Consider the following 17,656-nt stretch of genomic DNA (forward strand, 5'->3'; position numbering starts at 1 on the left):
AGTGGTGACGGCACAACTTCCTCAACTTTCCTCTTGTAGTCAAAGATTTTGGGCACCCACTTATATCTGTTACAGGTTCCCCATTTTCCCTCAGTAATGACAAGTTTCCTCTTTGCTCAGGCTTCTCTTCCTTTACTTCCAGTTTGGACAGCAGATTCAACGCCTCCCAGTTGAGCAAATTCAATGCCTTCTCTTATCTCCTTAATTGTCATAGAAAACATTCCTTTCCTTAAATGGGTTGTCCAGTTTGGGGACAGAAGTCACACTTTGTATAACTGCAGACTTAGGGCCCCGTCACACATAGCGATCTCGCTAGCGAGATCGCTGCTGAGTCACAAGTTTTGTGACTCAACAGCGATCTCACCAGCGAGATCGCTGTGTGTGACAGCGATCAGCGACCGGCCCCCCTGCCAGTATCGCTGATAGCTCTTAGAAAGCCCTGGACATTTCTTTGATCGCTGGTCTCCCGCTGGCCCTCACGCATCGCTGCGTGTGACAGGTGGGAGACCAGCGATCAGCTGGTAACTAAAGTAAATGCAGGGTTTCTAAGCACAGGGCGGTGTTTAGAAACCCTCTGTGTACCTTAGTTACCAGCGCACTGATGCAGGGAGCTGGTAGCTAAGGTACACATCGGATTTCTAAGTGACGCACGTCCCTTAGAAACCCGATGTGTACCTTAGTTACCAGCTCCCTGCATCAGCGCGCTGGTAACTAAAGTACACAGCGATGTCGGGCGCTCGGCGTCGCTGGTGCTGATCGCTGGTGAAGCTGTCAGTTTGACAGCTCACCAGCGATCACATAGCGACTCACCAGCGATCCTGACACGTTGATATCGTTGTCTGGATCGCTGGTGAGTCGCTATGTGTGACGGTACCCTTAGGAATCTTCACAGCATGGGCACCATATGCTGTTGAGCGTTCAAGTGACCGCAAGGATGCAATTTATATACTTCCGCTCACATTCCGATTAGACACGCATGGCCTCGCTCAATATAAGTGAATTGAGCAGGGTCGAGCATGTTTGGTCGGCAAATCACATAGTTGTGGTCATGTGACTGCATTGCTGGCAGCAGCCAGATGTTGGCAGTTGCGGTATCCAGCAGCGGCCACTACACAGTTGACAAAGCTATGGTGTTTTGCTCAACAGCTGCTAATATCCAGTGCCTGCTAGCACTAAGGCTAAGTTCACATTAGCATTTGGGGGCTTTGCTGAGGGCTGCGTACTCCGTTAAGCTCTGCATACTTCTGAATGCGTGATGCGTACCTATTTTTAACATTGGGTACGCAGGACATGCGGATGTATGCAGATGCATTGTTTTGACCCGCAAAGGACCGCAACAAGTTGCATTTTGTGCGGACGGTGGGCATGTCAAAATGACACATCCGCATGTCCTGTGTACCCAATGTTAAAGATAGGTACGCAGGACGCATGCAGAATTATGCAGAAGTAGGCAGAGTTTAATGGAGGAAGTACGCAGCCCTCCGCAAAGCCCCCGAACGCTAATGTGAACTTAGCCTAAGAACAGCAGGTCAGTGGTTGTGCCAGTTGGTGATTGGTACAACAAAGATCTGACTTTGATTAACTATCTAGATACGTTGTCAATATAAAAGTCATGGACAACTCTTTAGGAAAAGTATGCTTGCTGTAACAACTGGTAAAGTAGGAGTAGGTATTGAATCTGCTCATGAAAATAGAAATAACACTAGTAGAGCAACCATGTAAGCTACCACAGTACTCCATTTTCACCAGGCGGTCACTATATTTTTTAGCATATATACAGTGAATTTTGATGACAACCCATCAGAAGTAGCACAGTGTAGAGGAAAACTACTTGAATCAGCTTTTCATTGTGCTTGCATTGTTTTTAGGGTGCATCAGTCATCCGGATGTTGTCCTCATTCCTCACTGAAGACCTTTTTGTAAAGGGATTGCAGGTAAGTACCAGAGATATATCTTCTTACTGATCATTCAGACATCTGGTTTTCCTATATGAGTTCTCTCCATATGTTTCACGGGTAGCACTCGCACCTAGTATAGTTTATAGGGCTGTTTCACAAAACCAATTTAACCGAGTGGTTAGCATAAAATTGCAAAGGCATGGACAAGTATTGGATCAAAATTAGGGATGGGCGAACCTGAACTGTAAAGTTCTGGACCCGTAGCGAACACATAGTGTTTGGTCACAAGGTCCCAAACACGGGTTTCCATGGAAAACCCGTGTCACAGTTCGGGTCCAGTTCAGGTCCAGGGCCTGTAAAAAAAAAGCATAAAATAAACATCATAATTATACTTACCTATCCAGCAACACGTCCTCCCGTCCCGCTGTTTCCCGGCCACATCTGCTTCAGGGCCCCTCATTAACTTCCGGCGGTATTCACTGCACCCTGACGTCACCGCACGAACACTGCCAACGCCGGCCAAAAATTGCCAAGTGCCAAGCAGTAGAGTGAATAATCCAGAAGTTAACGAACGGCCCCGGACGTTTATGCGGCCAGGAGACAGCGAGGCTGGAGGATGCGTTGCTGGATCGGTAAGTATAATTATAATGTTTCTTATTAATTTTATGCTTTTTTTACAACCCCCCGCCCCATCCCATATCTGTAAAGTCCAAACTCGGGGTTCAGACGCAAGTTCACGTCATTTCTGGCCCCGAGCTCGAACTTTACAAAAAAAAATCGGGCGATCCTGCCGATCTCGAACATCCGAGGGAGGGGTTGGGGAGTTCGCCCATCACTAATGAAAATCAGCAAAGTAAGTCTATGGCTTTTTAAATGGGGAGAAACTTTTTTTTCTCATTAGAAAAAATGATGAAACTCAGACCAAACTCCGGGGAAAATAATATGATATTCTGATGAAAATTTGATTAACTCTAAACACATTCACTGTTGAAACTAGGACTGTTTTTTGTACGTGAAAAGAACGGATGTCTGAATGAGCTATAACCTTACTATGGGTCTGTATACATGCAGCAGCGTCATTTGACAATTAGGCATAAGCTACACACCTGCCACAGCTGTTATTTACTGTATGTCGGCAACCTAGGCCCCTTTCACATGTCTGAGTTTTGCATACATGATCTATTGGTTTATTTTTGCAGATAGAACATGTACCAATTAGAATTTTTGTGTACCGCACACAGACCCAATCTTAGATGTTATCCTATGTATAAGCACACCTGGGTGATATTCTACAACTACTCTGGTCTAAACTAAAGAAACGCAGCATGTACTAGTCTGGCAGCACAATTTACAGACATACAGTAACTACTGAGATAAATTCAGTGTCCTGTGTTAATGCAACCCTAAGGTAAATGCACAAATTGAATAACTGCAATGAATTTGTGCCTATTACAGTTCCAGACAAATAGATGAGTTTTAAACAACTCTCATCTTCATCCAATAGAAATTTTCTGTGTGCTGGTTGACCTGTGTTGTAGATCCTGAAAGTCTGCAGAATGTCAATTTCTAATGTGGATTTTCACTATGAAAATAAACCTTTTAATTTACAGAAGTGTTTAACAGTTAGGGCCATCCTGGGCTGGCCCTAACAGTTAAACCCATGTGAAGCTAACCCACTGTGGTGGAATACAAACCAAATAAAACAATATTTACAACATGGCAATGCATTATATAACCATAAGATCTTCATGGGGGGTGAGGGCATCATCTCCACTCTTTTCACAAAGCCACAATGAATGCAGAGTATATAATAGGTATGAGAAAAAATCTTTGTAGGAAGCCAGGCACCCACAGCACCCAACCCCCTTTTTGCTAGAAATGGTTCATCTGTGACCCCCAGTGGGAGAGAGTTCTAAAATGTTCTGGACCAGATGTTATTTTAGTTAGTGAAATAGGATTGCAGAAGATCTTACATTGATACCCCCCACAGATCTTGAGAACAGGCCTCTGAAATGCCCATTCAGCTATGTCCAGCATCGGGGGGCATTTCAGAGTTTATTCTTGAGAATAAATAACACCTTTAAATTAAAGTCTCACATGGGTCAATATTTTACTACTGAGAGGATTAATAGAAACAAAGCACAACCAAGTCTATTATTTTACTATTCTGCATTTACTAATTTACTATTCAGAAAAAGTGGCAAATCAACCCAAACAACTGTTGAAAAAATTAAGGAAAAGTAGTCAAAATCCGTGAAACCATATAAAAACTAAAGCTAAAAAAATGTTTGTAAAAGGCTAAGGGTTCATTCACGCTGCCATACTGTAGATGTGTGTTGTTGAGATCTGTAATACAACACACAAAGTAACCTATGGTCTATCGATATTATATGAATTTTCATGTATGTTGAGAAGTGCTGCCATACAGACGCCCTGCATATAGCTTATCTGTGTGCATTGAAATTTATAATCCAGAAGTCAGTGTTAACTTTCTTTTCTAATGCTTTCCTAGGCATACCTTAAAGAATTCCAATATGATAATACAGTGTATGTTCATCTGTGGAATTCCTTGCAAGCAGTAAGTTTAAATAAAGTTTACCGAGGAATTTTTCAACTGTATAAACTTCTCTATTTTTATGCAAATTTCTGAATGCTTTTGAGTAAGTGTAACATACATAAAGGTTTTCACATTGGCAAAATAATTGCAGAGACAAGTGTCCAACACCTAGCAAATATCATGCACAAAACTTGCTGGGCATAGGATAGAAATCACCAATTTTATCCTTTGCGGGGTTACTTCTGTAACAAAAGATTTTGAAACTTTAGTAAAAATAAAAAGTCTGCAGCGTGATCAATATGCGCACATATTAAATAATATAAAATTGTTGAAAGATAACTGTCTCATAATGAGAATAAATACATCACTTTTTATGACATCATTTTGTAATTTAAAAAATTCAAGTATTTTGGGTGTGATCTCGGGTTAGCAAGAAAAGGGAGCAGGTAGAAGGGAGTAGCACAATAGAATATGCGATAAGCAAACTCAATACCCTAGATAGCTGCAAAATTTATTTTGCTTATGTATTACATAACACAGACTGAATTAAATACATTTAAGCCAATGCTCTGGCAATGCTGAACATACACATGCAACAGAAATTATGTGGTTGTGCCTTTGCAATTCAATCTTCTGCTGTTTTGTTCTAGGCCTATGACTCAGAAACTGTTAAAGTTGAACTCCCAGCCAAAATTGAAACTATTATGAACACATGGGTCTTGCAAATGGGTTTTCCAGTGGTGACAATAAATACAGCAACGGGCACTCTAACGCAGAAACATTTTCTTCTAGATCCCAACTCAACAGTCACTCGACCATCAGAGTTTAAGTAAGTTAATAATTCAAAGAGAATCTGTCACCAGCCTTCACAGTTCAAGCCTCATAGATTATTATATAGGTGTCTCATTACTGATGACGCTGATGTACTCTTTTTTTGAAAATCCATATCAGAATGGTTGTATAATCCTTTTTTAAAAATATTAAAATAAGCATCTTATGAGTCTAAATGGAGTTGGATAATAAAATGCCCATTTGATGATGAGACAAGAAAATTTTCAAAAATGGATTATATCTCCAATCTGTCATGTATTTTAAAAGTGGTTAAACCAACCTCATCAGATCTAAGAGATGTATTTATTAGATTCAGTTTTTGTTGTGAAATGTTGGGACACATCTGCTTTAAACCAAATATTTACAATGAAGGCTACCATCAACAATAGAAAACAGAAGATTCACATATTTTTCTCATAAAGTCATCAAAAGCAATTTATAAATCTAGTGAAATGATTCACCAACGCATCCCAAGAGACAGAGAAATGACAAAGCGTTTATTATAAAGCCCAGCTAAAGGAAGAGGTCATTGCAGCTTCTAAAGGGATAATCTGCAAGAGGAAAACATAACTGCTGCTAAGTGATTTATATAAAAGAGAAGGAATAGCTGCTTCTAAAGGGCTATTCTGCAAGAAGAGGACACCGCTGATGCTTACAGATTAAAGGGAACCTGTCACCCCCCAAGGCGTTTTTAAGTAAAAGAGCCACCTTGTGCAGCACTAATGCTGCATTCTGCCAAGGTGGCTCTTCGATTTGGTGTCCTTTCCACCCCTGAAATAATCATTTTTATAATTTGTCCGTTATACCTGTAGTTTGTCCGGGGGGCAGGTCTTTCCCCCCGGACACAGACACCTCACATCCATCAGTCATTTCCTCCTTTCATGTAGGCACCGCCTCCTCAGCGTTCTTTTTTTTTTCATGGCGCCTGCGCTGTAATCTTTTTTTCTTGGGCATGCGTAGTTAGCGCTGCCCGTCCACTGACATCACATGATGTCTTCCTTATTGCGCCTGCGTGGACGCGCGGCCCAAGATACCGGCCCGCAGTCTCTTCTGATTTATTCACACTGCGGGGCTGGGAATCTTGGGCATGCGCAGTAGTTCTCTGCGGCTCTCCCTCAAATCCCACAGCAATTAGTGATGAGCTGATGATTCCTATGACGCTGCACAGTAGGAAAGAGGTGGAGGGATTTAACCTTTATTTGGGGTTAATCAGAATCACTTTAAATAATTAAAGCTATGTACTGACTACTGTTTAACATGAGTTTAAGCATTATTGGCTAATTCTGAAAACAACCACATCCTCAATTAAAAGAGGGTGTTCACACTTATGCAATCACATTATTTTAGTTTTGTTATTTTTATTTTCCTCCTTTTATGTTAAGACTGGCATATAAAATGTCAGTCTGATCTACCCCTCACACTAACTGGGGTTACTGGCTACTGGTTCTCTTTTTAGTACCTTTTAACTCTAATTTTATCTTAAATCTATTTCAGTTATATATGGTATGTTCCTATTTCATACATGACCAGTGCGTCTGGACAAGGAAATGTCTGGCTAACAAAAGAAACAGGTATAAACAATTGTATGATGTTAAAAAGCTATTTTTTCTCTCTAAATGCAAGCAGTCACATTGTAGATGCAATATTATCTTTAGTAATCAAGGTATAGAGTAGTGACAACTGAGTAAACTTATATATAGCTTTATTTTTTAAGAAAAACTATAGTATAACTTGTAATTTATGCATTCAAATACCTGCTCTTTTTGTGCTTAGGAGTCATAGAATCATAGAATGGTAGAATTGGAAGGAACCTCCAGTGTCATCATGTCCAACCCCCTGCTCAATGCAGGATTTACTAAACCATCTCAGACAGATATTGTCTGTCCATCCTCTGAAGACTTCCATTGAAAGAACACTCACCATCTCTCATGGCAGCCTGTTTCAGTCATTGATCACCCTCAATGTCAAAACCTTTTTTTCTAATATCTAATCTGTATCTTCTCACTTTCAGTTTCATTCCATTGCTTCTTGTGTTTCCATGAGAATAAGGATGATCCCTCTACACTGTGACATCCCTTCAGATATTTGTAGACAGCTATTAAGTCTCCTCTTAGCCTTCTGTTTTGCAAGCTAAACATTCCCAGATCTTTTAACCATTCCTCATAGGACATAATTTGCTCTAGTTTTTCAATGTCTTTTTTAAAAAAAAAAAATAGTATTCCACATGAGGCCTGACCAAGAAGGAGTAGAGGGGGATAATTGCTTTACATGATCTAGACTCTAAGCTTCTCTTAATACATCCCAGAATTGTCTTTGCTTTTTTGCTGCTACATCACACTGTTGACTCATTTGTAGTCTGTGATCTATGTGATATTGCTTAGTTCTATTCCTCCCATTCTATAGATGTAATTTTCGTTTTTTCTTGCCCAGATGTAGAATCTTGCATTTCTCCGTTAAATACCATTCTATTAGTCGCTGCCCATTGTTTGAGCTTATTTAGATCCTTCTGAATCCTTTCTCAGTCTTCTCTAGTGTTAGCTATCCGTCCTAGCTTTGTATCGTCTGCAAATTTAATTTGTTTACCTTCAGTTTCCTTAGGTAGATCATATAAAAAAAAATGTTGAACACTGGGGCCAGGACAGAGCCTCGTGGTATCCCAGTTGAAACACTCTTCCAATTGGATGTGCAACCATTTATTATCACTCTCGGAATACGATCGCTAAGCCGGTTATTAATCTGTCTACCTAACCATAGCCTTGTCAATCCCATACGTGATCATTTTTTCAATAAGAATAGTATGAGATACTTTACCAAATGCTTTGCTGAAGTCGAAATATACCGTATTTTTCGGATTATAAGAGGCAGCAAACCATAAGACACACCTAGGTTTTAGAGGAGGAAATTAGAAAAAAAAATGTTGTCAATTCTATACTTAATATCTCCCATTCTGGTATGCATGGCTCCCTTATCTCTATCCTGGCATGCAGGGCCCCCATCTCTGTTCTGGTATGCATGGCCTCATCCTTATCCTAGTATGATTGGCACCTTCCCCCATCTCCATCCTGGTATGCATGGCCCCATCGTTATCCTTATCTCCCATCTCTGAATCGAGTGAATATTCATTTTTGTTTAGCAGCAGGCACAGGAGTTAGCTGCAGCAGCCAGATCCTGCTTCCTATTACCTGCTGCTCTGCTGCTTATGCTCCCCCACCTCCCCACCACAGCCATATTAGGGAAATCCAGACTATAAGACTCAACCCCCATTTTCCTCACATTTTTGGAGGAAAATAGTGCATCTTATAGTCTGAAAAATATGGTACTATATTTACCGCATTTCCCTGATCCACTCAGTCATTAATTTCATCATAGAAGAAAATTAGATCAGTCTGGCATGATTTGTTTGCTACAAACCCATGCTGGCTCTGGTTAATTACTGCTTTCTTATTCAAGTACTTACATAAATGCTCTTTAATAATTTGTTCAAAGATCTTTCCTGGTATAGAAGTAAGGCTCACTGGACTGTAATTTTCTGGCTTCATGTTCTTTCCTGTTTTGAAGATAGGAATAACATTTGTCCTTGTCCAATCATCTGGAACTTCTGTTCTCCAGGATTTTTCAAATATTCTAGCTAGTAGTTCTGCAATTTCCTCTGCTAACTCTTTCAGTACTCTAGGATGTAATTCAACTAGAGCAAATTAATTAAATTAATTTAAACTAGCTTGGCCTGTGCAAAATGTTTGCACATTGGTTGTCGGGAGCGCAGGGAATTTCAGAAAACGCAAGCTGGTCAAATGTAAATGTATTTCATGAGCTGATGAACACAGACAGGTATTTATATAGGTAGATTGGTAATACAATAAATTGTTTTGATAAGTAGAAGCCAAAAAATGTTTTCCGGTTGAGGTGCCACCTGCCGGTCATTTTTCCTTACTGCAGGTTTATGAAAATTAATGTTTAAACTGTATTTTGTGGTAAAATCGTGGATGTGTGGTTTGTTTGGCTAATTTCTTGCTGAAGGGGGCAAGTTTACCTTTCAAATGGTGTATCATTTGTGTGTGTGGGTGCAGTATAAACGGGGATACAAAGGAATCGCCGAAAAACAGTGTTTAGAAATAATAGAATAGATTAGCTAAGCATTCCCTCATCATCTCTCTGTGAAGATCAGTTGATGTTACAATTGCTTTCTTAGAGAACACAAATGCAATATAGGAATTTAAAAGTCCAGAAGTCCATTGGGCGGTCCTACTTAGTGATTGACATCTATCTCTGTATGAACATGGAGGGAAGGCTGACAATCAGTGGCCTATCTTTCATTTAGGCATATGATACAACCACTAAGGCACGTGGTGAACCACTAGAAGGAGCACACTGCATATAGATTATACAGTTCATATTCAGTTGTATAGTAGCTATATAAATCCATATGCACTTAGCTCCACCTAGTCATGGATGGAGTCTTGCAAGTGCTGTTGACCTCCATGCTACCTACTTGACATAAATCTTACATTTAGGGACTGGAGTAAAAATTTGTGGTGTCATGGATTAGATGAGCATGCATCACCATGCCTATCCCGCCAAAATATTGCCCGTTTAGGTGGAACTGACTAAAATTAACTAAAACTGCAAAAAGTCTCAACATTTTTGCACAACTGCATTTTTACACCAGCGTAAACACTGATGAATCATGGCCTTGGGGTTCATCCATGAGGCTATATTTTGGCTTTATTCAATAGCTGCGTATTTAGTAACATCAGGCTGATCTTACAGCTGTTGCAGGAATTTTAATATCTAAAAACTGTTATCAAATTGGTCTTAAAAAGGGATTGTGCACGCTTTATGCAAATGAACCCAGAGATCACCATTTCTTGGAGGCTTTGCGTGCATTTTTGTGTAGACTGGGACAAGGGGTAACAACCTTGTGCCAAGTTTGCGGTTTATCCACTGGGACATGCACTGATCCTGAGAACAGGGCTTTAGTGTTGCCAGTTTGAATGAGCACCATATTTGTTGCGCTTCCATACACAATGGATGGGGTGGTGATGTGCATGCTCGACCACTGCTGTGTACAAACAGGGGGCTCTAAAGCCCCATTCTCAGGATAAGTGATGGTCTCTGCATTGCTACCCTCATTGATTCTGTGAATTGACAATAACTTGCAATCCTAATGCAATCTTCTACAAAGTCTCACAAATGGGGATTCAGTTGTTGTGAGTTATATTGTCAATTGGCTTTTGCTTTTCAGATACAAATCGTGACCTTCAATTAACTGGAAGCAACTGGCTGCTTGCAAACATCAATGTGACTGGATACTACAGGGTTAACTATGATGATGGAAATTGGATGAGACTGATTACTCAACTGAACAATGACCAATCAGTGAGTATTGGTTTATTTCGGAAAGCAAAGGGTGACATATGTGACATAATTAAAGGGACTCTGTCAGCACAGAATGACTGTTCAAACCAAGTACACGCTCAATGCATCCTTGGTGTGGCCAAATATTTAAAGAGAACCTGTTATCAGCATCAGGCATATTAAACTAAAGGTATTCGCATAAAGGCGCTCTTCTACTAATTTATTTGGTACATAACAAAATAGTCCAAAAAAGACAATAATAGCCACCTTAAATTCAATATCTTATATCACAACTCCTGCCACAAATTTTGTGTAGAAAAAAAGGGCAATAGGCAAAGGAATAATATGTAACAAGGAAATCTCTCCAAAAATGCCAGGTACAGAGACTTTTTTTTGTGTATACAAAAAGCTTTTCACATCAAAAAACGATACTGCAACTTTGTATACATGGCAGAATGATCACAAATATATGAAGTTTAAAGGCAAGAAAAAATTATGTATAACATATGCCAAATGATCAAAACATCCGCACTCTAAAAAATGTTTTTGCAAGTATCATGAAAAAAAGAAGAATGCCGCAATGCCTCAAAAGAAAGGAATAGCTCCTCATTAAACTGTTTCAATCTGCTCCGTGCATAATTTACATGACATAGCGGCTAACAAAAGAAGCATACTACGCCTCAATTGAGCAGCTTAAAGTGCATAGTGCTAGAAAATAATTGCGACTTACATTGATGCAGCTTTTGTGGCCCGTGTACCCGGCTATACACAAAAAAAATTCTCTGTACCAGGCATTTTTGGAGAGATTTCCTTGTTACATATTTTATGAATTTATGTGAATAAATGATTGATTTTATTGACTTATTGATTTGCCTATTGCCCTTCTTTTCTGCACAAAATTTTTGGCAGGAGATGTGATATAAAATAATTTATTTGGTACCTTCAGTGTAAAAATCCTCAGCCTGGATGTTTTTTAATCACACGTATGCAAAATTGGGGTTTATGAAGTTTTTTTTCAAATTCAATGATTGATTCTTATGTTTTCTTATGCCCTGATTTATAAAAAAAAAAAAACACTTCTATTTTTAACAGTCATAAGTTCCTAAATATCTGCACCCACAAAAATGCCTTCCTTCAGTTTTGCTTTGGACAGTCCCTAAAACGCAGTACTCATGTAGAGCTACCAATTGTGCAAGTTCTCCCACTTAAAATGATGAGAGAGGCCTGTAATTGACATCATAGGTAGACCACAACTATGAGAGTCAAAATGAGAAAACAAATCCAGGAAATCACCTTGTCTGATTTGGCAACATTTATTTTGCAAATTATGGTGGAAAATAAGTATTTGGTCATTAACAAAAGTTCATCTCAATATTTTGATATATATCCTTTGTTGGCAATGACAAACGTTTTCTGTAAGTCTTCACAAGGTTGGCACACACTGTTGGTGGTATGTTGGCCCATTCCTCCATGCAGATCTCCTCTAGAGCAGTGATGTTTTGGGCCTGTCGCTGAGCAACACAGACTTTCATTTCCCTCCAAAAGTTTTCTATGGGGTTGAGATCTGGAGACTGGCTAGGTCTGGCAAGGTCTGCAGTATAAATCACATAGGATACACTGAGACTGCTCTATATATCACATAGGACACACTAACTCCGCTGTATATAAATCATATAAGAGACCCTGAGAATGCTGTATATACATCACATAGGACACGTAGAGACTTTTTTTTATATACATTACATAGGAGACATTGAAGCTGATATATAAATATCACATAATAAACATTGAAACTGCTGTGTATATCACATAGTGGATACTAAGGCTGCTGTATATAAATCCATAAAAGACACTGAGGCTGCTGTATATACATCACATAGAAGGCCCTAAGACTGCTGAAAATATATCACACAGGAAACACAAACTGCTGAATACACATCACATAGCAGACTCAAACTGCAATATATAAATCATATAGGAAACACAGCAACTGCTGCATTTGTCACAGTAGCAGGACAGGAGCAGAGAGTGTGCTAACTGAGCACAACTTGCATTTACTGTACAAAGTGTATGACGGTCTTCAGCACAATTGACTCTTAACACAGATGTATGTTATACAGCATGTCCCCTCAGCGGAAATTCAACACTGCTCATATAATATTTCTAGAACTAAAACAGTGTGAGGTATGCAGTAAACATCACATAATATACCCCGAGACTGCTGTATATACATCACATAGTATACATTGAGACTGCTTAGGATGCACTGAGACTGGTGTGTACATCACATACACGACACTGAGGCTGCTATATAAACATCAGATAATAAGCATTAAGACTGCTGTATACTTCATATAGGAAACACTGAGACTGCTGTATATACATCACATAAGAGACACTGAGACTGCTGTATACATCATACACAGTTTGATGGCTTTAATATTGGGGTATAGTTACCATATTTAGTTTTTTATAGGTGCCACAACCATTGATACAACTCCCCCTTCTCTATCACATACGAAACGCAGACTTCCCAATGTACATCACATAGGAGACACTGCAAATATGGCATAATCCCACATGGCATGTGCTGCGGTGTTCACAAATGAATGCTGTGTGTGTGAGTACAATCAAATCAGAAATTTACAGGTTGGTGGCTAGAAAAACAGGGTCCTTGGCCCAAGCACTGCAGCCCCCACGAATCCTTTTTGACCCATGGTCTGGAAATTCTCTACCCCTGGATTAAATGGTCTCTCTTAGCCTGGTTTCACATTTGCGCTTTATGGCGCAGCGACGGCCTGCGCACGGCCGCCGCTAAGCCCCGCCCCCTGCCGGCTCCCTGCCCGCCCCATCCGGTCATCGCCGCCTACTAGCGCACATGGACGCTTGTGATCTGCGCACCCTATCTTTAACATAGGGTGCGCAGATCGTGTGCTGGCCGTGCGCTAGTAGGATTTTGCCGTGCATTTCGGCGCGCACGGCGCACCTTCAAAAGTGCGCAGCGCAAGGCAAAATTCTGCTAGCGAACGGCCAGCGCAAGATCTGCACACCCTATGCTAAAGATAAGGTGCGCAGATCGCAAGCGTCCATGTGCGGTAGTAGGCGGCGATGACCGGATGGGGTGGGCAGGGAGACGGCAGGGGGCGGGGCTTAGCGGCGGCTGTGCGCAGGCCGTCGCTGCGCCATAAAGCGCAAATGTGAAACCAGCCTAAGAGAGACCATTTAGGCCAGGGGTAGAGAATTTCCAGACCATGGGTCAAAAAGGATTCGTGGGGGCTGCAGTGCTTGGGCCAAGGACCCTGTTTTTCTAGCCGCCAACCTGTAAATTTCAGCCTTAGGCATAATTGGTCTTTCAAATTTACAATTTAAAAAAAACACAAAAATTGAGCTTGGTTTAACTTGGTATACATGTAATATGCTGGTGGTGCTGAGGATGTCGCCACGGATCCGAGACAGACCAAGAGTTAAAGGTTTATTTACAGGGACTTTACTCTCCATGCAGGGAGAAGCGGGGGGGGTTAAATGTGACAGAGTAAACAGTAAAACAGCAAAATAGACTAAAGAAAGCTATTAATCAGTTATGCAGTTTTGAAACGGTTAAACTGGGATTCTTATAACTTATCAGTCCGGGGAAAGCTTGATTGAAGGGTCCCTTTCTCCCACGTTGGCACCGACAACAGCGGCGCGTGCAGTCTTTGTTGTCTCTCCTCTGGATGAAGCTCGAACCTCAGGGGTTAAAGCACGGAGCAGGGAGACGCTGCGGAACTGAGTCTCCCCTGCTCTGAGTCTCTATATGATATCCCGGCTGTCTTTCCACAAGAACAATATTGCGCACACTGGGAAGTCTCTCTGCTACACTCAGGGGTTCCGGCCAGGCACCGCGGTCACTGGGACTGCGCGCTCGGGTCACTGTCTCTGCATTGTCAGGGGGGAAGTCTCCTCTGATCACTGAGGCTACCGAGTCCACGTACTCACATACAGCACTCTCAACGTCTTGTCCTACAGTCCCAGTGCTCTAACAGGGAGTTCTCTTTCTCTGGGAGAGTGGTGCTGCAGCCTGCTCTCTGTCTGATGTGCTCTGCTCTGTCTCTGGTGCACTCTGCTTTCGCGCCCTCAGCCTGCACAGCTTCCGGTCCACCGCCCCTTCTCTTCCCTTACTGCCCCTTACAGTCACATGGTGCAGTCGGTCCAGGCCATATAGTCTTCCCCCCGGCAACCCTGCTGCCCAGCTAGGTGGCTCCGGACATGGAGCAGGGGAGGTAACCCCCTTTGAGCTCCTTTTCCTCTTCAACCTCTTACATACACGTAGCACATAAAAGCAAGTTCACTTTGGCCATAAAGCATACAAAACCTACAAGAAGCAAAATAAACATAAACCCTGCTTTAACTAAATAAGTAAAAATCAAAAGTTCATTTAAATAACACAGGGTTTTTAGTAACACTGTTTTTTTTTTATCAAAAACAGGACCCTGTGTTATTTAAATGTACTTTTGCTTTTAACCTATTTAGATACAGGGCGGCACGGTGGCTCAGTGGTTAGAATCCCACCAAGGACAACATCTGCAAGGAGTTTGTATGTTCTCCAAGTGTTTGCGTGGGTTTCCTCCGGGTACTCCAGTTTCCTCCCACATTCTAAAGACATACTGATAGGGAATTTAGATTGTGAGCCCCATCGGGGACAGTGATAATGTGTGCAAACTGTAAAGCGCTGCGGAATATGTTAGCGCTATTTAAAAATAAAGATTATTATTTAAATAAAGATTATTAGATACAGCAGTTTATTTAGATACAGCAGTTTATTTTGCTTCTTGTAGATTTTCAATTTACAGTTCAGCAGTTTATATCTCCTTTTCCATGGATTTCATGATCACTTCAGAAACACTGCTGTTTTGCATCAATTATGAAAAGTAAATAATATGCAACACAAAAAAACCTCTCAGAAATATCAGCAAAAATGTGCATGTCAATTACCTTTAGTTTGAGGGTATGTGCACACATATGCAGAAAATTCCTGACTGAAAACCGGACTCCTTCCCAGAAAACGCGTGTTTTTTTCCCGCACGTTTTCTGCGCTTTTTTTGCGCAAAAAACGCTCGTTTTTTATGCGTTTTTTCTGGAGCGTCCCCAGTCTCATAGAAAATAGCTAGAAATGTGGATTTTTCCGCGAAATTAATGAGCATGCTGCGTTTTTTACCGCGATACGTTTTTTTCGTGGAATAAAACGCATCAATGTGCATAAAAAGTGCAGAATTCATTAAAATGAAGGGGATGCTTCATTTAAGCGCTTTTTAAGCGTTTTTTTTTTAAAAAACGCGAAAAAAATGCATATGTGTGCACATACCCTAAAGGTTAGACCACACAGTGTGGCAGCTTTTGTGATAGTATTGTTCAAAAATGGGTACATATGCGATCTGTCAAAAAGGACCTATTGCATATGCTCTGGTACTGTCCACTAATTAAACCACTATGGAGAGACGTATCCCTCCTCATTAATTCTCTTCTTCCCGAGCCTATTACCCTCTCCCCCCAGCTAGCCGTATTGTCCCTCAACTCTCAAGATATAAACCACTCATTTATCCCCTTAATCATCCACATCCTTCTAATCACTAAATGTTCCATCGCCTTCCATTGGAAGAGACCTGATGTCCCCAAAATTCAGGACATAAAGGAACGTATATCACTCCACAAGTCCTTTGAATTGAAAATGGCCACCGTCAGCAATAACTTCGACAATTATACAAGTAAATAGTTTAGATGGATCACTTTATATCCTTTAAGTTAAAGACATATTGTAACTGCGTTTGTTCTTTTTTCAAGACAATTGATTTAAGCTGTTGATTACTGCTCTGTGTAGTTACTGGATTCACTTATTTGACTGCATAACTTACTGTTTTGACTCACGAAATGTTATATGATCAGGAGTTTAACAGGACCACTTTCCTTCCCCTCCCCTCCCTCCCTTCCTTATTCTCCCCCCTATTATTGTTGAAAACCCTTCAAAAAAAATTACTTGGGGAAAAAAAAAAAAAAGGACCTTAGATATTGGTAGTTAATAACATATTACTAATTATTATAAAAAAAAACAAGTAATGTTAACTTTTTCTTTTAAAGGGAATTCCTGTTATCAACCGTGCTCAGATTATTGATGATGCATTTAATTTAGCAAGGTGAGCATGTACATTTAATGGCATTAGCAATCTTTTTTTTGATTAATTGATTTTGCAATCACTTTTTATTTCATTCTTTTGGTAGGAGGGATAAGCAAAAAAACGATAAATCTAGAATAGTTTTCTACTTTTAGGGCATTTCCTGGGAAATACAGTTGTCAAGTTCACTTTTTTCTGCAAGGCGATACACTTTTTGCCATACCCAATTTATATAATTTATATAGGTTTTTTTATTTTAACTAAAGAAAATCACTATTCTGAGTACAGAGCTGTGTGACCATTTAATTTATTTTTTTGCACAACGAGCTGTAGTTTTATTATTCATATCCTGAAATATGTTTTTGATTACTCTTCTTGATGATATTACTTGTGAGGTGGGATGAACAAAAATAAAAAATTTTCCATTGTTTTTGATATTTTTTTATTGGAGGATAAATAAAAATATATAGTTTTATAGTATGGGTCGTTATGGATGCAGCAATAACAAATATTGGGGTCATTTGTTTTTTTCCAAATTAAACCATTTTTTGGAGGCATGTGCAAGTTAGGATTTAAAAAAAAATCCTTAATCCATTTTTTGCAATATTTAGTCCAACAAGGGGATTTAATCAAGTGATCATCTGATAAGTGCTACTTATGCAGTGCAGGGCAGTATCCCAGCCTGTCAGTGTTATACTGACAGTCAGCCTATTATAACACAACTACAGTAGAATCTAATAGGCTTTCTGTATGTATGCTTCTATTGAGCTGTCACACTCGGGTCAGGAGATCCGAGCCCAGTCTGATCTCAGACCGATTTGTACTGTCGTCTGAATGCGCTCTTGATGTTCCAAAAACTCTAGATTCAC

At 40.3% G+C, this 17,656-nt stretch overlaps 1 protein-coding gene across 1 annotated transcript in view; it reads left to right on the forward strand.

The window, feature by feature from the left end:
* The window catches only part of ANPEP (alanyl aminopeptidase, membrane), a 74,209-nt gene that overhangs the window by 19,560 nt on the left and 36,993 nt on the right, over window positions 1-17,656 (forward strand). The window contains exons 8-13 of the mRNA XM_073568660.1: window positions 1,869-1,934; window positions 4,411-4,476; window positions 5,106-5,284; window positions 6,781-6,857; window positions 10,529-10,662; window positions 16,753-16,808. Of these exons, the coding sequence (XP_073424761.1) occupies window positions 1,869-1,934; window positions 4,411-4,476; window positions 5,106-5,284; window positions 6,781-6,857; window positions 10,529-10,662; window positions 16,753-16,808 (578 nt within the window). The remainder of the gene's footprint in view (window positions 1-1,868; window positions 1,935-4,410; window positions 4,477-5,105; window positions 5,285-6,780; window positions 6,858-10,528; window positions 10,663-16,752; window positions 16,809-17,656) is intronic.

Source organism: Dendrobates tinctorius, unplaced genomic scaffold, assembly GCF_039654945.1.
Source record: "Dendrobates tinctorius isolate UK_male_01 unplaced genomic scaffold, ASM3965494v1 ptg000022l, whole genome shotgun sequence".
Lineage (NCBI taxonomy): Eukaryota > Metazoa > Chordata > Amphibia > Anura > Dendrobatidae > Dendrobates > Dendrobates tinctorius.